Genomic DNA, 20,351 nt, shown 5'->3' with positions numbered 1-20,351 from the left:
CGTCTAGTGAAGCTGGATTCAAATCCTGAAGCTATCACTCATTAACTCTGGGACCACAGATGAGTTACTTAGCATGTCTAAAACTTAGCTTACGCATCTATAAAATGGGAATGATAATCCTGATAACACGGGGCTTCTATGGAGATTAAATGAGAAAATGTACATAAAATACTGAGCAAAGTGTCTGGCCTTCAGTAAGCATTCAGTAAATGGTAGCTGTTTTGAGATATTTGAGTAGTAGATAGTCTAGCTGATAAGGACATGGGCTTTCCATTGATCAGATGGCCTGGGATAAGGTGTCATTTAGTTGTTATGTAAGTGATAGTGAGTTAACCTCTATAAAGCTTAGTTTCCTGCGTAAGTGGACATAACAGTCATAAACTTACATTACAGGGTTATTGTAAGGGTTGATAAAATAATATATACAAAGAAATCAATGTATTATTTAGCACAAAGAACTTTATATAAAGAAAATTATACTGATGTCTCTAAAAATAAGGATGGAGGGGAAAAGAGGGATTAGTTATTTCAAGAAGAAATATTTTCAGAGTTTTTCTCAGATATATTCTGTTTCTGGAGGATGCTAGGGAGAGGCACACTGATTCTTTAAACCGTAGTATGCAAACAAAAAGATCCCCAGTGCTCTGTGACACACCAGTGTCCCCTAAGATTAAACAGACACTGTTTAAGTGGAAGATGGAAAAAAAAAAAAGTCCAACGCAGGGAGTTTTTCATTAGTCTAATTTTTTTCTATTTAAAGGATTATCTTTTAAATGTAAACACACCCATGGGGCCCCTGGGTGAAGTGTCTGCCTTTGGCTCAGGTCATGATTCCAGGGTCCTGAGATTGAGTCCCCCATCGGGCTCCCTGCTCAGCCGGGATCCTTCTTCTCCCTCTGCCTCTCCCACTGCCTTTCCCCTCCACTTGTGTACTTTCTCTCAAACAAATAAATGAAATATTTAAAAAAAAAACAAAGAAATGTAAACACATCTTTTTGGGTAAGAGAGGAACATTAAAATGCCTTTGTTTGATAACGACAGTTCCTGGCAGGTTTTTTTTTTTTAATATTTTATTTATTTATTTGACAGACAGAGATCACAAGTTGGCAGAGGAGGCAGGCAGAGAGAGGGAGGAGCAGGCTCCCCATTGAGCAGAGTGCCCGATGCAGGGCTCGATCCCAGGACCCTGGGATCATGACCTGAGCTGAAGGCAGAGGCTTTAACCCACTGAGCCACCCAGGCGCCCCTGTTCCTGGCAGTTCTTAAAGATATTTTTGCTTGGCAAAATTAAATGCTAAGATCTTCCTAGCCACACAATTATTAGCATGCCCCTTTAATTTGACTGATCTGTGACATACCAGACTCTGGGAAAGCCCGTGATCTGTGACAATCCAACCACCTGATCTTTGCGTCAGAAACGCACCCACCGAAGATAGAGGACCACAAGTTTCTGCACCAGGGTAGGGGGATGTCTCTGAGATCCTGTATTCTGAGTATTTTATCAGAAGGAACTGTACCCAGAGGCTATCCTTTCCAATTGAAATAATGATTTATTCCGTTGTAACTAATGGTTAAATCATGTTCAGAACGTGGGATCATTGGCCTCCTTGCAGCAGAAGGATGGTGCTGAGTTCAGGCCTCTGGAAGGCATCTAGGGTCGCTGAGGAGCAGAGTGGGGATGATCCAGGACACTTTGGTGTGAGCCAGGATTTGGGGCTCATGTTACCATGACACAGCAATGTCTGTTTGACATCCCCCCTCCCTTTCAGGCTTGGGGTTTCCAGGTGTCTGTATGGGGCTGCTCAGTGAAGAGCATCAGAACACTGAAACAGTCTAAATCTGCTACTGAGACTTCTGATGGGGCAGCCCTACAGACCTCTGTAGGGCCGCAAGACAGGCTTGCAGATATTCAAAAACAAACCTGAATGTTGCTAGATGAGGCTGGAGGATGGACTATCACAAGAGCTCCAATGACCTCTACCCCATACCATTGGAATGCCGCAGCGCTATAGCACAGGTGTTATGTGGGAGACGGTAGACCAGGTTCCCCGGTTTTGGCCTCATCTTCCTACTCTGAAACACACATGCACGCACACATGTGTTTTCACCTAAGCTCTTAAAGCAGATTAATTAACTGCTCTGGCCCTCCTTCAAGCACATTTAAGGTCAGTTCTCAGTTATTCTTTTTTTTTTTTTAAGATTTTATTTATTTATTTGACAGAGAGAGATCACAAGTAGACGGAGAGGCAGGCAGAGAGAGAGGAAGGGAAGCAGGCTCCCCGCTGAGCAGAGAGCCCGATGCGGGACTCGATCCCAGGACCCTGAGATCATGACCTGAGCCGAAGGCAGCGGCCTAACCCACTGAGCCACCCGGACGCCCCGGAGTTCTCAGTTCTTCTTGCACGTTGTACCATCCATAGCTAATGTGGGAGAACTTTTACAATAGGCCGATTATATCGTCCTGGAGTATTTAGATCATGTCCCCTTGTCGGCAAGCTTGGCGAAGGTCCAGTAGACAGCTAGTCAGAGGAGAAAGGTTGCGAGTTTGGTTTTTTTTATTGTTGTTTTTTGTTAGTGAGAACACACTGTTCAAAAGCGAGGTCTACAACTCAAGAAGATATGTGACATGTTCTCTATGATTTCCCTTTCGCCGGATGCATGCCTTGTCCTCCCAATTTAGGGATAGGTAACTGAGGAGTCATAGGAAATAAAGCCATGTTTTATCTTAATTTTCTACCAAATGTTTATGTGGTCATTGGTAGTGATGTCTAATAGATGCGCTGATGATTTGTGAGTTCAGTCTCTTGTTGGGGAAAAAGACCGTATCTAAATCCCTCTGTGGATGCAAACATTATTTTCAAAATTTGTATTGATTTGGAAAAATGACTCCCCAATGAGGGTATAGGTGCAACTTTCAAATTTCGAGGACCCTTTTTATAAGGAAGTCCCTCGACAGAAAACTAGTAATCCAAAATTGTCAGTGGGAGTTGACAGCGAGCCAAAGCAGGGGTCACTCTATGGGCCTGGGAGTGGCTGTAGGCACCCGGGACTCCTCACAAAGCAGGGCTCTGAGACCACTGTCTGGCCATTCTTAATAATTTACCTTTGAAATTATGTCTTCTAAGTCAAGACTGATGGGACAACAAAAGTGAGTGAGTGGGTGGGTGGGGGCTTAGAGTCTCTGGCAGTCTAGCCGCTGTCTCCTCACTTCCCCCAGGACCTGCTCCCTACCCCTGGCACCCCAGGACCCCTGGAAGCCTGGCTATGACTGTCACTCTCTCCATCCTGCCTTTCCTGGGGGCCAAGGTCAGGTGCACAGAGGGTCATCTGCTCAGTGTACATTTCAACAGAGGCTCCCCCACCTACCCCGGATTCAGGTGTTTAGCTCATCCCAGCAAGGAGGTTGCAAACCTGTGGGTCTACCCAGGTGCCATGGAGGGAAACAGCAGTCTCGGGAAAGAGGAGATGGCCTTCCCAGCCTCACACCAGGGACCTGCAGTTTTATTTGGCAACGAACCCCACAAATTATGTCAGCAGGACCTGGTGTAGGGTTAAGCATGGATGAAGCATGAAAGGAGGAGACTCCATATATAGGCCTAAAAGCACAGGGTATACTCGACCGTCTTCTCCCTGGGCTGTGGCAGAGTCCCATCAATCGCATTTCCCTGAGTTGGAAATAGTGTTGATTTAAAAAGACATTGTAAAAATTAGACAAACCATTTTCAGGTGGTTTAAAATCTGTGTCTAAATGTGTTCAGTTCACTTTGATACAAATCTCCATCATTTTAAGAATACCAACTCTTGGGGCACCTGGGTGGCTCAGTTAGTTAAACGTCTGACTTTGGCTCGGGGCATGATCCCAGAGTCCCAGGATTGAGTCCTGCAGTGGGCTCCCTGCTCAGTGGGGAGTCTGTTTCTCTCTCTGCCTGCTGCTACCCCTGCTTGTGCTCGCTCTCTCTCTCTCTCTCAAATAAATAAATAAAATCTTAAAAAAAAAATACCAACTCACTAGAGCATACATATTCACCGGCATGCATGCATATTTTCCCATGCACACATACATGCATACCTATGGATTTACATACGTACATGGTGAAAAGCTGGCCTGCAGGAGATGCGAATCTTTGCCCTGGAAGAACTCCTATTCTTGTGAAGATAGCAGTCCTCGAGGAATAATCCATACCCCAAAACTCCCTCTGTGCCAGTAGTATGTCATGGAATTTTGCTTTAATGGGTTTGATGACTCTCTGTTTTTTCATCTCTTTTCCGAAAGGAAGCATTTACAGAAGTGGAGACCTTTACTGGCCTAGATATCACAGGAGTTCAGCTCTGCTTTTATTAGATGGATGTGAAAACAAATGATTAAAAAATTGTTGCAGGGAGACTGGAGAGAGATTTAGTAAATTCTGAGAAAGGAAAAAAAAAATGTCTTTATTCTCCAGCACGCATAGATTAAGCTCACTGGTAGAACAGAATTTTCTACTTTGGAATAATTCTGGTAGATATTACAAAACACCTGAAGATAATCAAGTTCAAATAAGGATTTGTAGGATTTCTTGTTATACTTTATCGAGATATCTCAAATCTCCCTTCGACTTCTCATGCATACGTGCAGCCTTTAAATAAATACCAGCCTTAAGGACCACTGAAGACTTAGACCCTCCCTCAGAGAAAACTGGATTTCCCTCCACTAAAGGCCAGGGAAGTCACCTGCTAGAAGAATAAAGAAATTCATTTATCACATGAATGTCATCAGACCTCTGTTCTCCAGGCTTCCATGAGTGGAGCTATAAGTACTTGTCAGCAGGACTTGCAAAAAACACGCAAACCCTTACGTGAATGAACGAACATTTAATTTCCAAGTGCGGCTTATTACTCTAGAGTCTCCAATTCTTCCAGGAGTCTGGACGGCGTTCTGTATATAGATTCATGTGCGGCCTGTATCCTAAAGAAATCCCAACTGGCAAAAGCAGGGGCAAGCCATGGGAGAGGCTTGAAAAAGATTTTTATAGACACACTCACTCCCTCCTTGGCATTTAGGAATCTTGAAGAAACTGAAAGAAAACAGAGTGTAATTGAGGGGGGCCTCTGCCCTGTTTAGCTGGGTTCACATACCCAACATGAAATAATAATGCCTTCAACTGTCCATCTTATAATAAGCAACCTTTGCGTCCGCTCGCTGGCCGGTGAAAACCGCCAACAGTGGCTAAGGAAGGTCCGAATACCAGAAAAAGCTAAGCGATCCCTGCGACCTTTACATGATTATGTCCGTGCTAATGTGTGGAAGACAGAAACCCAAACTCTTTCTCTCTGAAGAAACCAGTTTTTAAAAATGTATCCGTGGGAGGGATGCCCAGCGCGGGGGAGAAGGTGGAACTGGCTTATTCTGGATAAGCAATCCGTATTTGCAGTTCTGGTTCCTTCTCAATCTATATTGGCCTCGTAGTCTCTTCACAAAGGGAACAGGATAAGGCTCCAGAAAGGAGTATACCGTCTCAGGATTAAAGATGTTATATTTGCTTCTTAAAATGACTTTTTTGGAAAAGTCAACTCCCAAAAGGGCTGGAAGGGGGGAGGGGTGGCTGGGAGCATTTAATCCTCTACTAGAATAAATACCTTTGTTACCTGTAGAGTAACAGGGAGGTGCCAAGCCTGGGTTTGCCTTAGTTAATGAAAACGCATTGTATGAAGAAGAAGAAGGAGGAGGAAGAGGAAAAGAAGGGCAAGAGGAAGAGGAGGAGGAGGAGAGGGAGGAGGAAAATGAGGGGGAGGAGGAAGTTGGGAGGAGGAAGAGTGGAGGAGAGGGGGAGGGGAGGAAGGAGGAGGAGGAGGAGGAGAAGGAAAATTTGCAAAAAAAAATGAACCTGATATAAGGAACACAGTGAGTGGTAGTTCAGCGAACTCCCAACTTGAGCTGGGTCGGGGGTGGAACCTGCAAGGCTACTTGAGGAACGCCCCGAAGAACAGAGTCTGGGTGTCCCCCTCTCATTTCTGCAGACTGTCCATTCCCTCCACAGCAGAGAGATCTGCAGGCAGCTTTTCAGGTTTCAGATGTGAGATCAACACCGGAAAGATGGTGTGGAAGGAACCCACGCTCTGACAAGCAGGCATCTCAACAATTGAAAATAAGTTTTACCGGAGCGTAACTCCTCCTCAGTGTTCCAGTATCTCACCATTTAGGATCTATCCTTTCCTTAAGAGACTCACACTAGGGGTCCCTGTATCTATAGAGAATGGACTCCTATTGTGTAGCTACTGAACATTTTATGTTATAATCCCTTTAAAACCCGTTATCACACTCCTTGAATTAGTCCTTGATTACCCGGGAACAAATCCTGATTACGAAATTGACATATTTGAGATGGTTCTTCCCCTTGCGAAGCTAGAAGTCAATCAGGATCAGACAGAAGGCGGCTCTGGGTGCAGACACTTGGAAGGCAAGGGGGCCGTGCCAGCTCGTGCCCTACGTGCTGCTCATGAACTCCTCACGTGTGGTTCCTCAGCACAAGGCAGATCCGGATTTGTGTGGGCAGCACCTACACCCCTTGTCCCCTCTGGGGTCCTCAGTCATTGGTGGGTTTCAGAAAACACACATGTGAGCAACGAGCGATGTGAATCTCTATGTTCAAGAAGCTCCACGAGTGATTCTGGATCTCAGGCCTGAGCAGGAACTCAGGTCCAAGCCCTGGTCTGTGAGAATTCGGAAGCTGTTTGCCAGTATCATTTTGTCACATTTCCTGATCACGTTACCATGGACTGAAGTAAGGGTTCTATGTAAACCTCTAGCTTTGTGAGCTCTTACGGTTCAATGTCATACATTCATCAAATGATACAGAATACACAGAGCAGCATGGGTGGGAACGTGTACCACACACATAGGGACAGGAGTATGTATTAAGTTCACGTGGGGAAGGCAAATGTCATGGGCAAATTAAATAATATTGGGACACTTGGGTGTCTCAGTCTGTTAAGCATCTGCCTCTAGCTCAGGTCCTGATCCTAGAGTCTTGGAATCCAGCCCTGCATTGGGGTCCCTGTTCAGCAAGGAGTCTACTTTTCCCTCTACTCTCCCTCTGTTCTTTCTCTTAAATAAATAAATAAATAAATAAATAAATAAATAAATAAATCTATCTTTTAAAAATTAAATAATATTAAATACATTAAAAACAAATTGAGTTAAATCATAGCAGTCAACAGAATTAGCACCCATGAAATTTACAAATCTCTGTGCTCATTTAATCCTTATAAACAGCAACCCTATGAGGGAGGCATTATTATCATCCCAGACTTTTAGAGAAGCCAGCTGATGCATAAAGAAGTTGGAAAACAAGCCCAAGTTCCCATACCTAGCTAAGTGGCATAAAATGAGACCCAGGCAGAGCTTAAAGTTTAAAAGAGCCCTTGCTTTTAACCTGGACATCAAACTCCTTCTCGTCTCTGAATTGGAATTGAGGTAGAATCTGCCAATAAGCTAATCATTTAAAGGTATTTCCAGGCTTATACTAAATAGTAAATAGTCAGGTGGATGTCAATGCCTGTCTTCTGGGAATTCTACCACTCCCAAATTAAAAGCCAAACCTCTATTTCCACTAAGTGAAGATTTCAGTCAGTGCAAATACCCTGCCTGCCTTAGGGACTGGGTGTGCAGAGTGCAGACTGTCCCTGCTCCACGAAAGCCCACAGGTGCTGCCTGGTAAGTGCAGCCTATTACACTCAGAACAGGCCATGGAGAGCACTCTGGGCATCCCTGATCTCCAGAGAGGTAATGTGTGTCTTAGGATCCTGATCAAGAGGAACTTGCCCAACCTGTTAAAGTTCATGTTTTCACATCTGTGGCACGGGAAATAGGTGACCTCACAGTCTCCCCTAACACGCAGCTACGTGCTGCTTCAAATCTCTCGGAAACCCTTAGCCAACATCATTTATTCATTCTGACTGCTGGCTCCCCGCTCTGGCTCTGAGAAGGCCCCTGATTTGGGAGATGCCTTCCGACCAGACAGATCCATTTATGGTCCTACAAGGTTAAGCATGATACATGTGTTTGGGGAAAGTGGAGACGTGCATTAAGAAGAGACATTACTTTTTGATCCTGCAGGAGAGCATACATAATCTCTTCTAAAGCCTGTGAAAGACTTCATTTTACACATGAAATTGTGTGGAATTGCCCTGTACTGCCCTGAACATGGTTTTTGAGAATAATCAGCCTCAAGACAAGCTGCCCTGTGCTGGGGTGGGCCTCCAGCAACAAAGAATAAATTGTAAGCAAATGTAATCTGTGTAAAGTTATGGGCAACAAACAACAAACAACATCTCATTGATACAGCGCTTGTTCGGGACAGATCCTATCCCTTACAATGGCTTATCATTAAGAACAAGGTCCAAAAGCAGACCTGGTCCACATGAAAAAAAATTGAGGCCAGAGGGCCTAGCATAGCATAGAAAAGTTTTGAAATTAAGACATACATGTATTTTAATGGGTGCAGAAGGGGTTTTCTCTCTTTCTGTGTATTGTAAAACTTTCTTTCCGCAGTCTGGTGTCAAAATCCATGCCCAGTGGGAATGAGGAAGCCACCCCAAAATTTTAAAGTGTCTTCAAAACTAAACCAAAGTGGGTTTTTAGCTATTTCAGAATATGCCTAAGTGACCAAAAGCATCCCTCAGGGACCTGGGTTTGCTCTATAAAAGTCCACAAAGCCCTGCTGAGAATTTTAAGGCAAAGTTGGACTTGATTACATGAGAACAGAAAATATGAGATTCAACCAGCAAAGTTCACCATTTAAAGTGCCTTACTACTCAAGCATAATGAATACATCACCTATAAAAAATTTAGAAGAAAGCTCTCATGCACATTATGAGGAAATTGTTGGTGTCTTATGATGGGTCATCTTAGCCTTGTTATTAAATGACAGCAATCATTAAAATGCCAAACATATTTTGACAGAATTCACTTTATAAAATGTCAGCAAGTCTGTGTTTTTATTAGTTTGTTCCAAATCAATTTAGAAATTTCAATAGAATGCTTGTAAGTATTCCCCAAGCAATGTCCAGTCCTGACTTTCTGCAAAAAAAAATATTACAAATTAATCAGATTTTCAGATTTCTGCATAATGGCTTTGCACATTTATTGCTTAATCCTATTATAAAATGCTGTTATGATTGACACATCGCAGTGGAGATAGAAGTCAATTGAATAATATGTAGCAGTCAATTTTATTTGTAGCTTAATGTGCTGAAATATTTTTTTCCACATTTCCATTATTTATAAGTCTGTCCCTTTGGAGAATATATAGAAGAATTTGTTTTAAATGAGCCAATAATACCTTCTTTAAAATTTATAAGCGTGACAGAATCGTATCTTTTTTTCTCCGCTGTCCATGGCATGCCAGTAAACAGAGTTTGAATTGTCTCCCACTTGCTATTCATAGGACAAACATCAGGAAAGAGGATCTCGTTAAGGGTGGCTTGGAATTGGATTTCAACCACCAAGAAAACAAAAGCTACTGAGTCAAGCCCCTCAAAAATTGCAGCCGGATCTATTTATTTATTTTTTGCTTACCTATTCATCTGTTTATGGTTCCTACGGCTATGTTACCTGCTCCCGTCTATTCGGAAAACAGAGCACACCGCCACACACAGAGAAACTACTCTGTTTGAAGAAGATGTGAAAGACTTGCCATTTTGGTGGGAATTCATTCTTTGTGCTTTGGCATCCAACAGGATTCTGGCACAGGCAGGAAACTGTGATCCACACACAGCACAGCGGGGATCCCCGGAGTTAGGGTGTTATTCCTACTGTTTCATTTAGCGCCCAGGAAACTGGCTTCAGGACATCCCTGTGATGTCCAGGGTATCACCTAAGGTGAATTGAAAAAGGCCGTCTCTAAGAAAACACATTCATATGAGTTGGTATCTGCAATGGATACAGAGAAAAGGCTTCCAAGGCTCTACAGTCATAATAAGGGATAATACAGATGTACTTGGTCACATCTGAGATCTCGAGTTCTCTGGCTTTGGGAAATTAGATTAGCTATCGCCCACCTGTGCATAAAGGATGCGGTTTCCCACCCACACAGGGCATTGGGATACGAGGTGCAAACCGATGGATCATGGAAGCCTGTTAGTGCGACTGATGATGGTGTCACTCCCCCCGCCCTGGTCCCAGCCTTCTCCCTCCCGGAATGACTGGCCATCCTGAATATCCATTAGCATAATTTATGCAGTTGACAAGTGATTTGAGCACTGGAGCTATTGATAAACCACTCTGGCATGTCGTCTGTACCTTAATGTTATGTGACATCACAGGAAAATGGGGTCATGGGCAGTTCCCGGGCTGGATCTTCTATTAAAGGGAGCACTTCTCTTTTGAATTCCAGGGGCCAGAGGAAACCCGGCTCTATCAGACCCAGGCACTCCTGACCAACACCAGGCCAGTCAGAACCACCCCTCTTTCCCGGTTGGGCCGCAGGTCAGTATCTCTCAACTACTTTTCCATTAGGCTGCATTTAGGATGGTTTAACCATATAAATAACCGAATAAATAGTAATGAGTTAAATCCAATCAACTCCAACAGAGCAAACATGGTGATAAATTTTTGTGTGGGAAACTGTACGGCTGCATTATTTATTAAATGCCATCAAGGGAAAAAAAAGTGTTTGCAGAACTCCTCTCTTTTTAAAGGCAATGTTGGTTTTAATCATTTGGAAACTTTTTTTTTCATCTTCTTATAACCTACTTACCAATGTGCCGTTGGTTACCATGCAGTTTTCGAGAAAGTAAAACTTTAATGACTGGGGTGTGAAGAAAATTAAGTTATTTCAACCTTACTGGAACCATTTTTGAAATACAGGATGTGATTTAATATAAAAAAGTTAATGCAATTTTAATGCAAGTTCAGCTTATTGGGTTTGACAATACTGTATATCACATACAGCTCTTGCATTAATAAAGAAATACATTCATTATTTTTTAAAGTCCAATATTTGTTTTTTGCAGCCTGGTATGGTTATACGGAGGTGTAGAACACAATTATGAGAGCTGGGCTCTTGGCCGTTGTTGTTTTAGCTCTGGCATTTAGTGGGAAGCTTTCAGAGTTCACCTGCTTTTATGGGAGAAGAGGCAGCTATGGGAGCCCATCTCTCCCCTTTGCAGTCATTGTTATTCCTGCAAATTAATCACCTTCAGCCCTTTGAGGGCTCACCAATTCAAGATTTGGAAACCCACATGTAGGGCTTGGGTTGGTCCTCCCTTTTGTTCCAGTAGCCACCAAGTCTCCCTGTGGTCTCAGGTCCTAAGATCCATCTCAGAGCATGGATGCCTTGGTGCTCAAGGACAGAAAGGTTGGGGAGGGGTGTGCTCGTCTATGGAAGCCCAGAGAAGGTTCTATAGGGACCCCCGGAAGCCGGAATCTCCTAGCTATGCCTTTTCTAAAAATCCCACGCTTGTGACATTGTGTGTATGTGCATGCATGTGTGTGAACATACCAGGGGTGACAAAGTCATGCCTCCAGGTCAGGTAAGTGTGTGACAGACCCAGACAGTGAGACATGGTTGGCACCTTGACAAGCTGGAGAATGCATGCTCTGCTTCCACACCAAGAATTGAATTTAAGAAAATACTACATACCAACCCCCCAAATCTCTGACCTGCGTGGTCTGAGAACCAGCCATTGGCCCCCGTTCTTATCACGATATTGCTGTGGGCAGTGATAGGAAATCAGTGATCTGAGGACTGGTTTATCACTTTTGTGTTTACTCTTGGAAAATATGTTGGTTTTGTGCTTTAGGGCAGCTTTATTTATTTATTTATTTTCTAAAGAGAGGCAGTTACTTTTTGTGAATTTAGTAGACTCTAACGAACAGGGGCTAGGCCCTTGGAGACTGGAGTGGTCTAAAACCAGGCTGCATCTGGTGTCCCAGGGCTTCTGCAGAGGCCTCACCAGAAGGAGCCATGAGGGGAGGCTGTAGGCAGCGGTCAGAGGTCGGGTTCAGCCCTCCTCCCCTCCTTCTGCATATAGAGCAACACTACTTTCTCTGAATCACTTCCATGCATGACAGGGCATGGCCAGAAAGGGGTGAGCCATGGGTTCTGGAGGAGCCTGCCTTGGCATGACCCCACCCTCCCACGCCCACCAGATATGGGGTTCTGGGCAAATTACTAATCCCTCTGTATCTCACCAGTAGGACAACTGCATTAATACATACATGGCAATATTAGAATAGTGCCTGCCTATAATTCATTGGGCTTTGTATTATGCCTATATTTAATTACTTGTTACTTTATAGAATCATGCTGCATCAAAAACAAAAAAAAAGTTGCCACCCCTCCATAAGAGTTTTGTCTTGGTTCCTCCAGAAGAAAAATGGACGTGGCATTATCTGTCACGTGGTTCCCAAAAGAGAGCAGTGAAGGTCCTGGATAAAGGACTATAAAACCAATGACCCTTCTGGTCACATGGCCCGCTCAGCACAGGAATACTGCCTAGGTCATCCCGGTGAAGAGCCCACATCCGGGCTCAAATACTCCTGGTGCCCACAGCGCACACCGGCGGCGCTGCCTTTCCACTTTGAGCAATGGCTATTGGATGAAGGGTGGACACAAACCCGTGTTTCTGATCTCGTATGAACTGAGCAAAGGATGTTAGAGTAATAGCAAAAGCCATATTCAAAAGTTTTTCCAACTTATCCACATCAAATGCCAACACTTTTGTTTTCCTATGCTTTTCTCAGAACTGTAAGTATACAGGCACAATTTTACCATTTTAATGATTTCATTGTCACTGTTGAATGATTATCCAGTTTATTTTGTGTATTCTCGTATTATAAACATTTTCTGGTTTTCTAAAGAGGCGGTCATAATGATCCACTTTAAAGACCGTGTAATATCTTGTCAGGTTTAGTACTGTTAACAAAGTATTTTTCGACATTTAAATATTTTTAAATGTAATGCATGTTTTTATGCATTTGTTTTTTGTCTTTTTGAATGGTATCTTTGAGCTACATCCCAAGAGTATATTCTGAGTCAAGAGGGACTGAATATTTTGCAGCTCTTGATATAGATTTCCAAATTGCTTTCCAAAAGGCTTACAATTGTGTGTATGTCCTAAATCCACATGATGGTGACACTAGAGACCTACCAGCATGTTGTAACTATTTTACATCATTTTTGCTAACTTAATAAATAAAAAATAGTATTTTATTGCTACTTTTGAGCCAAAACAAAACAAAACCCTCTGATGCCAATGAGTTCTTTCTGGAACAAGAAAGAACAAATTAGCAAAGAATTTCAAATATGTAAGGTTAAGATCAAATGGAAATTTATTAGAAGAATAATATATAAGTGTAAGGTATTACTTTTAAAGGTATTAGAGTTCCTCAAAAGAAATCCAAACCAAATGAAGTTTGCCAAGGAAATAAATGAAATGTGATTTCAATTTTTTTTTTTTTTCCTACTGGTTCATTTTGGAACAGAGCGTGTGTGTTTACTCCTTGTTCAGGAAATTTTAGACCCTGCTAAAACTAAACCCTGAGAAGAAAATGCTCTGAAAGGCCACGTCTTGGTTCTACTGGAAAGTGAGCTAGGATTATCTGTTTCCTTGCAGCCACTTCTGACAGCACAACAGTTAGCCTCTGCTGTCACTGGCGTGATGCCGGGAGGCACGCCAGCCCTCAACCAGCCCATCCTCATCCCCTTCAACATGGCTGGACAGCTAGGAGGACAACAAGGACTGGTCCTCACGTTGCCTACCGCGAATCTCACCAACATCCAAGGGCTGGTAGCAGCCGCTGCAGCCGGAGGCATAATGACTCTACCATTGCAAAATCTACAAGGTAACCCATTGTCTCCTTGCACCATGTAGAGCTCTATCCGCTGCCTGTTGTACTCTGCAGTGCTCACATGCCCTCGGCTGGTGAATATGGTTCAGAGCAGCCCCCATTATCAAGGGAGATGGAAGGCTTGTGTAGGAAGCAAAGTTTCAAGTTGTGTGTGAATCCCTGGCTTGCTCAAGCCCTGGGCTTTGTCAGTCCTGCAAATCATCAGAAACTTAGATGTAAAATTATTCTGTTGTTATTTGAGGACCCAGATTATGATTTTGTGACTTCTTCAGTATAGCCATCTACAAAGAAAAGTTATACGTGATTTGTTTGTGTGAGAAGTGATTGGAAAATCTCCAATACAAAGTAGCATTTGGAATTCTTAATTATTGTTCTCTTGCTAAGTATTTTTAGTTTTAATTATTAAACAGAAATGTATTATTTGGGATCATACTTTATAATGAGAAAAACAGACTTGTAGATCGGGCCTTTATATTATGTGGGCATTTAATAAGAGCTGGACTCATTTAACTCTGGAAGGATATTTCTTTCGGTTTTACAAAGGGTTTCACTTTTCTAGGAAAGATTTGCTAACACTGATTGTTAGATTGATTTACAAAAGATTCTGTCGGAGGAAGAATTTTATGGTGAAAAATGGCCTGAATATGATAGGAATATGATAGGATGCCTAACAAAGAGAAAATGAATTCGTTTGAGGCTGCTCAAAGATGTTTGTTTTCCCCTTTGATGTTAGCAATTAGAAAGAAATTTTTCTGCTTGCTTGCTTTTTTTATTTTTTTCAGAGTAAGTTCAATGGGTTAAGTTATCAGAGTTAACTTAAAGCACTTTTTGTAGTTGGTCAAATGTCATCAGCCCAAAGACTAAGAAACAAACCATAGAAGAACTAGTTAATTCTCAACCCAAACTTTTTTACACACCGTATGTTCTAATATCCCTCCTATTGTTGCCACTTCTTGACTTTCCCTTTAATGTTTAAAACGAAGTCTCTCTCATACCATTAAATTGTGCCAAGAAGCCCGCCATTCATAAATCATGCATGCCCAGGACACGCTAATGCACAAACTTCACTTGTTTAAAATTTGAGAGTGCCTGGGAGCCAGGATCCCAAGATTAAGCAAATAAGGCAGGAATAAACAAGGTGAAAGCAGAAGTAACAAAGTGTAGGGAGAGGCTTTCTAATGCAGGTGGATGATGAAATCTTAATGAAGAAATGGGCATTATCAAAATGCAACCTTCCATTTGCAACATCTGTGCTTATGGGAATATTGAATATTATAAATAAACATAAGCTCACAGAGCTCCTAGGTCATGAATTAATCTTGCTTGGTTAAAATAGATGCCAAAGTCAGAGTCCAAAAAAATCAAGCTTATTGTATCTTTATTATGGTTTGGTGTTCTTAGGATTTTATTACCTGGTTATTTTAAAGGCTCAAAGTTAGTGACTGTGGACTAATGTGGAATGTGGACTTCCATCAAGATTTTCTCTTTTCTTTAAATATCAAATTTTGGAGTGCTTATAGTTTGGAATTTGGTTCTTTGGGGCACTTTTGGTTTCAGAAAAGAAATCCTAAGATTTGTGTCTTGAGTGAGTCGGTTCAACAAGAGTTCTGACTCTCTTTACTGCTTGGTGCTTCTTACATGATTTTCTTTTTTCTTTTTTTTTTTTTAAAGATTTTATTTATTTATTTGACAGAGAGAGATCACAAGTAGACAGAGAGGCAGGCAGAGAGAGAGAGAGAGAGAGGGAAGCAGGCTCCCCGCTGAGCAGAGAGCCCGATGCGGGCCTCGATCCCAGGACCCTGAGATCATGACCTGAGCCGAAGGCAGCGGCTTAACCCACTGAGCCACCCAGGCGCCCCTTACATGATTTTCTTAATGGTCTCATCTTCAGAAGTGTGTTGATTGGAGTTGATGGTTAAGCTCTTGTCTACTGCACAAACACAAGGAAATATGTCTCCCTTTGTCATCTCAGTGACATTGGAAGGCAGGTGGTAAGGTCATTAAAATAAAACACCTCCTGGTTGCAAGTCAGCCTATTATAAGGAAACCTTCCTCATCAGTCTTAACACTCAAGCCTCTCTTCCAACACTTTGTTCTTTAATAACCTTGTGAATGAATCCCCGTTCCTAAGTCACTGTTAGGATCCACGTAAATTCCCATGCAGTTCTGTTGGGCCTTCTTCTTCCTTTCATATCTTCCCACATGATTTCTGGACCACCCAGACCTCACTAGTTTGAGAAGTAACCAACTGTCCTGGTTTGCTGGTGACTGGGGCTTTTCTGGGGACATGCGACTTTCACTGTTGGAATCAGGATAGTCCTGGGCAAACAAGAAGGAGTTGGTCACCCTGCCAGAAGTCCAGGGGCAATAAGAATGAGAATCAGGTAAATGTCTTGAATCTCCACAGTGCCCAAGATGGGTGTTCACGGCCAGAAGGGCAATGGCAGTTGGCTACCTTGTCAGCCAGCATCTAACCCAAGGGTGATCTCACCCCCTTTAGGAAACCTACTGTAGTCCTTGGCAATCCATAGGCAGTGTCTATGGTTTGTGTGGTTTTCCAGGTTATATCACAGAAGGTAGTGGGACTCCAGGGATGGTAGCTGGCTGGCTGGCAGTCCATCTGCCAGAGTCCTGGTTGACTTTGAGACTGAGCCAATCCTGACATAATCCAGTCTCAGGCTCTTTTGAGGATGGCAACCTGGCTCACGGGCTATGATACCCCAGAGGAAGTCCTTACACACATTTGTGTCATTGACAGGGTAGAATGCTCCGCCCCTCCCCATGGCCCACCTTAGACAAGGAGCCCAGTAGCCTCCAAGGCTTTTACGAGTCTTGAAACCACCGGTAAGTCTCCCCAACACTAATTAACACCACACCATCTTGGGTGGTTTTATAAAAGAGCTGTGATCTGTCAATGTGATGGGGAGGGACTTAAGTGTTAAACCCCTGCTCTGAAATAGAACCTGTTTCCAACCTGAGCACTTGGCCCTGGATGGTTCCCCCTTTCCTCATTGTGAAACGTTAAGGTTTATTCATGAAAGAAGCCTGCCATCTGGAATTATCTCTGACTCTCCTCCAGCCTTCCTGCCCAGCCCTTCAGCCTGTCCATGCTTCTAGCTCAAAAGCTACACATTTGCTACGAAAGAAAAGTGCTGACATCAGTTTCATTGTGGTTTGGCATTCAGGGATAAGTTTTCAAGTATCTTCTTCTTTACTAAAGGGATTGGGAGCCGGTTCATTTACGTTCACTGTCAAATGACACGGAATTACTCTCAGACCCTCAGAGGCCATGATTCATGCATGTATTTTAATGAGCACTAATGACATCATGTTACACTGAGCAGCTTTTCTCTGCTCAGGCAGCAGGGGTCCTATCACTGTCTCCTTCTCTAAGCGTACTCCCTGCCAGCCGGTATCAGCCCTCACGGGAGCTTATTAGAAATGCAGGCTCATGGAACAGAATCTGCATTTTAAAAGAGTCCCAGGAGATTCCTACTTACATGACAGTTTAAGGAAGCCTGGTCTAGGGGCCTTTTCCAAAATCCGTTTGGCAACTCCCCTGCTATCTCCAGCAGTCTGCCCAGATTCTGAGCATCCTAGGGTGATGGGAGCCATGTGCTTGTGAGGAGTGCCCTTGTTAACTTTCCGGCTCTAACTCACCAAACCTGGCCTCTAATGAGGAGAAGGACTGAAAGGAATAACTTATTTGGGAATTAACTCATTGCTCCTGTTAGGACATTCAAGTCCCCAAGACCAAGAGGCGTTCTCTTAGACAATTAAAGCACGGTTAAAGCCCTTGCTCTGAGATTTTATCCAACAAAAGCTTGCATTGCTGAAAAAGAGACCTGCAGGAAAGCCATCTGCATAGCCTGGGGATTGTTTCCCCTTTCTCCTCAGATCCTTCCAGGCAGGAAAGAGAGCACACCTACGCCATCAAAGAAGGGCTTTTCTTGTAAGGAAACGGCTGGGAATTAGGAGATAGAAATCTTGCAGAATCCTAGGAACACCTTATGGCCCAGCCTCAGGGGCCCTGGACATGAGGTTTGGGGATCAGAGGACCCAGTGAGATTAGAGATTAGACAATAGGGATTAGAGTTTGGGGATCAAAGAATCCAGTGAACCACCAAGTTGCAGACTGTCTCATTCCCTCTGACTAGACAGGCCTGTACCCCTACTTCTAACCTGTCTCCACTCTTCCCTGTATCTCCATGTGACTCTTCTCTGCTGTGTTGGTTGACTTCTGACTAGCCCCTAATTTTAGTTCACTCATATTCCACTCTGTCTTCTTGGAGTACACACATCTTCCCAACCCATGTACCTTTTAGGAACACTCCATTGCTATCTCTAGCATCTCTATGTCTATCAACAGCTCAAACTCACCAACATTCCGATTCCCAATGGGGTGAGATTTTTGCATTCTAGGCTATCTTGTAGGTCATTAGCTAGACTAGAGATTGACTGCCCTGTGTGGAAGTATGCATTCCTGTCCAGTCAGGTGTAATGTGGGTGAAAGGGGGAGCCGGGATGATGTGAAATGGAGCACGCGCAGCATGCTGAAGAGAAACACTAGGGCCTCCCTCATCAGTAGAAGGGCACCGAGGGAGAAGGCTAGGTATTGGCCTGTCTGCTGAGATTACCATACAGATCAGGAGGCCCTCCTATGTGCCTGGGCAGAGATGGAGAACAGCTCTGAACTCAGAGATGCCATGGGTGGGGTCTAGGTTCTGAATAATTTAGGGGAAGTCTGTGGAAGTTCTGGCTGGGATTCAAGCCCAGATGTGCCCTAAAATCAGATGAGACCTAGGAATGATCTACTCCTCAACATTCTATGTCCTTGCATGAAATAGATAAAATTTTGCATTCTCTTCTTTCTCCTCTGAGAGCCCTGCCCCATGCCAAGCACCTCCCACCATCACCACTCTGGGTCCTTCCATTGCTGTGTCCTTTGTCTGTCCTCTGCTCACAGGGATTCAGTTTCAGGAGACTATCAGCGAACCCACACCAGTGAGAGGAGACTCATGCTGACCATGAATCTTCAAGAAGGAAAAACGGCTCAGGAAGCTCTGTCACATACTTTATGAACTTTGTTGAAAGTCAGGCTTCCATTTACTTACCATTCTGACACACAAATAGCAGTGTTAAAAATATAATTTGCATTTGTCCTAGTGTGGGAACTAGATTATTATTTGATGTGGCAGAATAAAGTCCCCATGATGGAATTCATGCAAATGGGTTGTGTTTTCTGCTTTTTTTCAATTGAGGCAGAAAATGTAGTCAAATAGAACCCCCAAACAAGTGGCAAGCAGCAGAAGGGTTAATAGGACAGCAGAGGTGGTTCTACGTCTAGGACAGATGATTCAAGTTAGTGACTTGTTCTCATTGCACAGGCTGAGAGATAACCCACTAACCACTGCGGGCAACATAAATGGAGAATATAAATGTGCTACGTAGGAGATTTATATCAAAGTGCGAACATTCCAGTTCATTCAAGCATAACATTTAAATTAATGACCAAAAATTCATTAGAGAGAGCTGCGTAACCTGAACATGGAAAAGCAATTAGGTTCAAGGAAAGTTGAAAAATCAAGACCAAGGGTGGATTTCCTACCCTTCATGCTGGCAGGAAACCAGCCCTGGTTTTCTCTCACTCTCCAAATTAAAGCTTGTTCAGGGTAAAGTATGTGGGAATGCTTTTGGTTTTAGGAATTTCATGTGCGAGTCACATCACAGTTCATTTTTGTTTGTTTTGTTGGTATTTGTTGTTTGAATTGAGGCATCATTTACATACAATAAAATGCATGGATCTTGGGAGTATAGCTCAATGGGTCTTGATAATTGTGTGTACCCATGCAATCTCCGCCTACCACAGTCAATACAAAAGACATTTCATTCTCCCCAAAAGGTTCCCCTGTGTCTCTTTGTGGTCAGTCCTGGCCTTCCAACCAGGCAAGCAACCCTGACCTGCTTTCTATCACTATGGATTGGGTTTTTTTGTTGTCGTTGTTCTAGAACTTCATGTAAATGGATTTTTATAGTATGTATACTTTAGTTTCTGGCTTTTTTCACTCAGTCTCATGTTTTTGAGATTCCACCATGCCATTGTGTGTGTCAGAGTTTCCTTTCTTTGCATTTCTGAGCAGTGTTCCATTGTAAGAATATGCCACAATTGGTTTATCCATAGCTAGTCTGATGTCTTAGCAGGGCAGATATGGTGAAGATCCCCTCCTCTGGGGGTAGGAATAGGTTCCCCCATTGGACATCCCTTAGGAAGCATGCTTGGCCACGGTTCTCCTTGGTCCTTATCTCTACCCCTGGAAGATTCTTCCCTGTCCATTATCTTTCTTGACCACATCTGAAGAGAAAGTTGAGAAATATGCCTTTATTTGAGCACTTCCTCAGTCCATGTGTGGCTTATGGAAGCTCTGGGGGCTGAAGGGATTGCTTGAAATTTCCAATAGTTAAAGATTTGTAGCTTCCTTGGGAATGTGGTTCTCTCAGAAACCGAGAATGCTTCCGATCT

General features: G+C 43.2%; 1 protein-coding gene across 2 annotated transcripts in view; it reads left to right on the top strand.

Moving 5' to 3' along the window:
* The window catches only part of POU6F2 (POU class 6 homeobox 2), a 490,143-nt gene that overhangs the window by 228,115 nt on the left and 241,677 nt on the right, over positions 1 to 20,351 (top strand). For both annotated transcript variants that reach the window (XM_047695942.1, XM_047695944.1), the window contains 2 exons: positions 10,374 to 10,465; positions 13,597 to 13,825. In XM_047695942.1, the coding sequence (XP_047551898.1) occupies positions 10,374 to 10,465; positions 13,597 to 13,825 (321 nt within the window). The remainder of the gene's footprint in view (positions 1 to 10,373; positions 10,466 to 13,596; positions 13,826 to 20,351) is intronic.

The sequence above is a fragment of the Lutra lutra genome, chromosome 11 (assembly GCF_902655055.1).
Source record: "Lutra lutra chromosome 11, mLutLut1.2, whole genome shotgun sequence".
Lineage (NCBI taxonomy): Eukaryota > Metazoa > Chordata > Mammalia > Carnivora > Mustelidae > Lutra > Lutra lutra.
The sequence above is the reverse complement of the archived record's forward strand: the minus strand, read 5'-3'. Positions and strand labels throughout refer to the sequence as shown.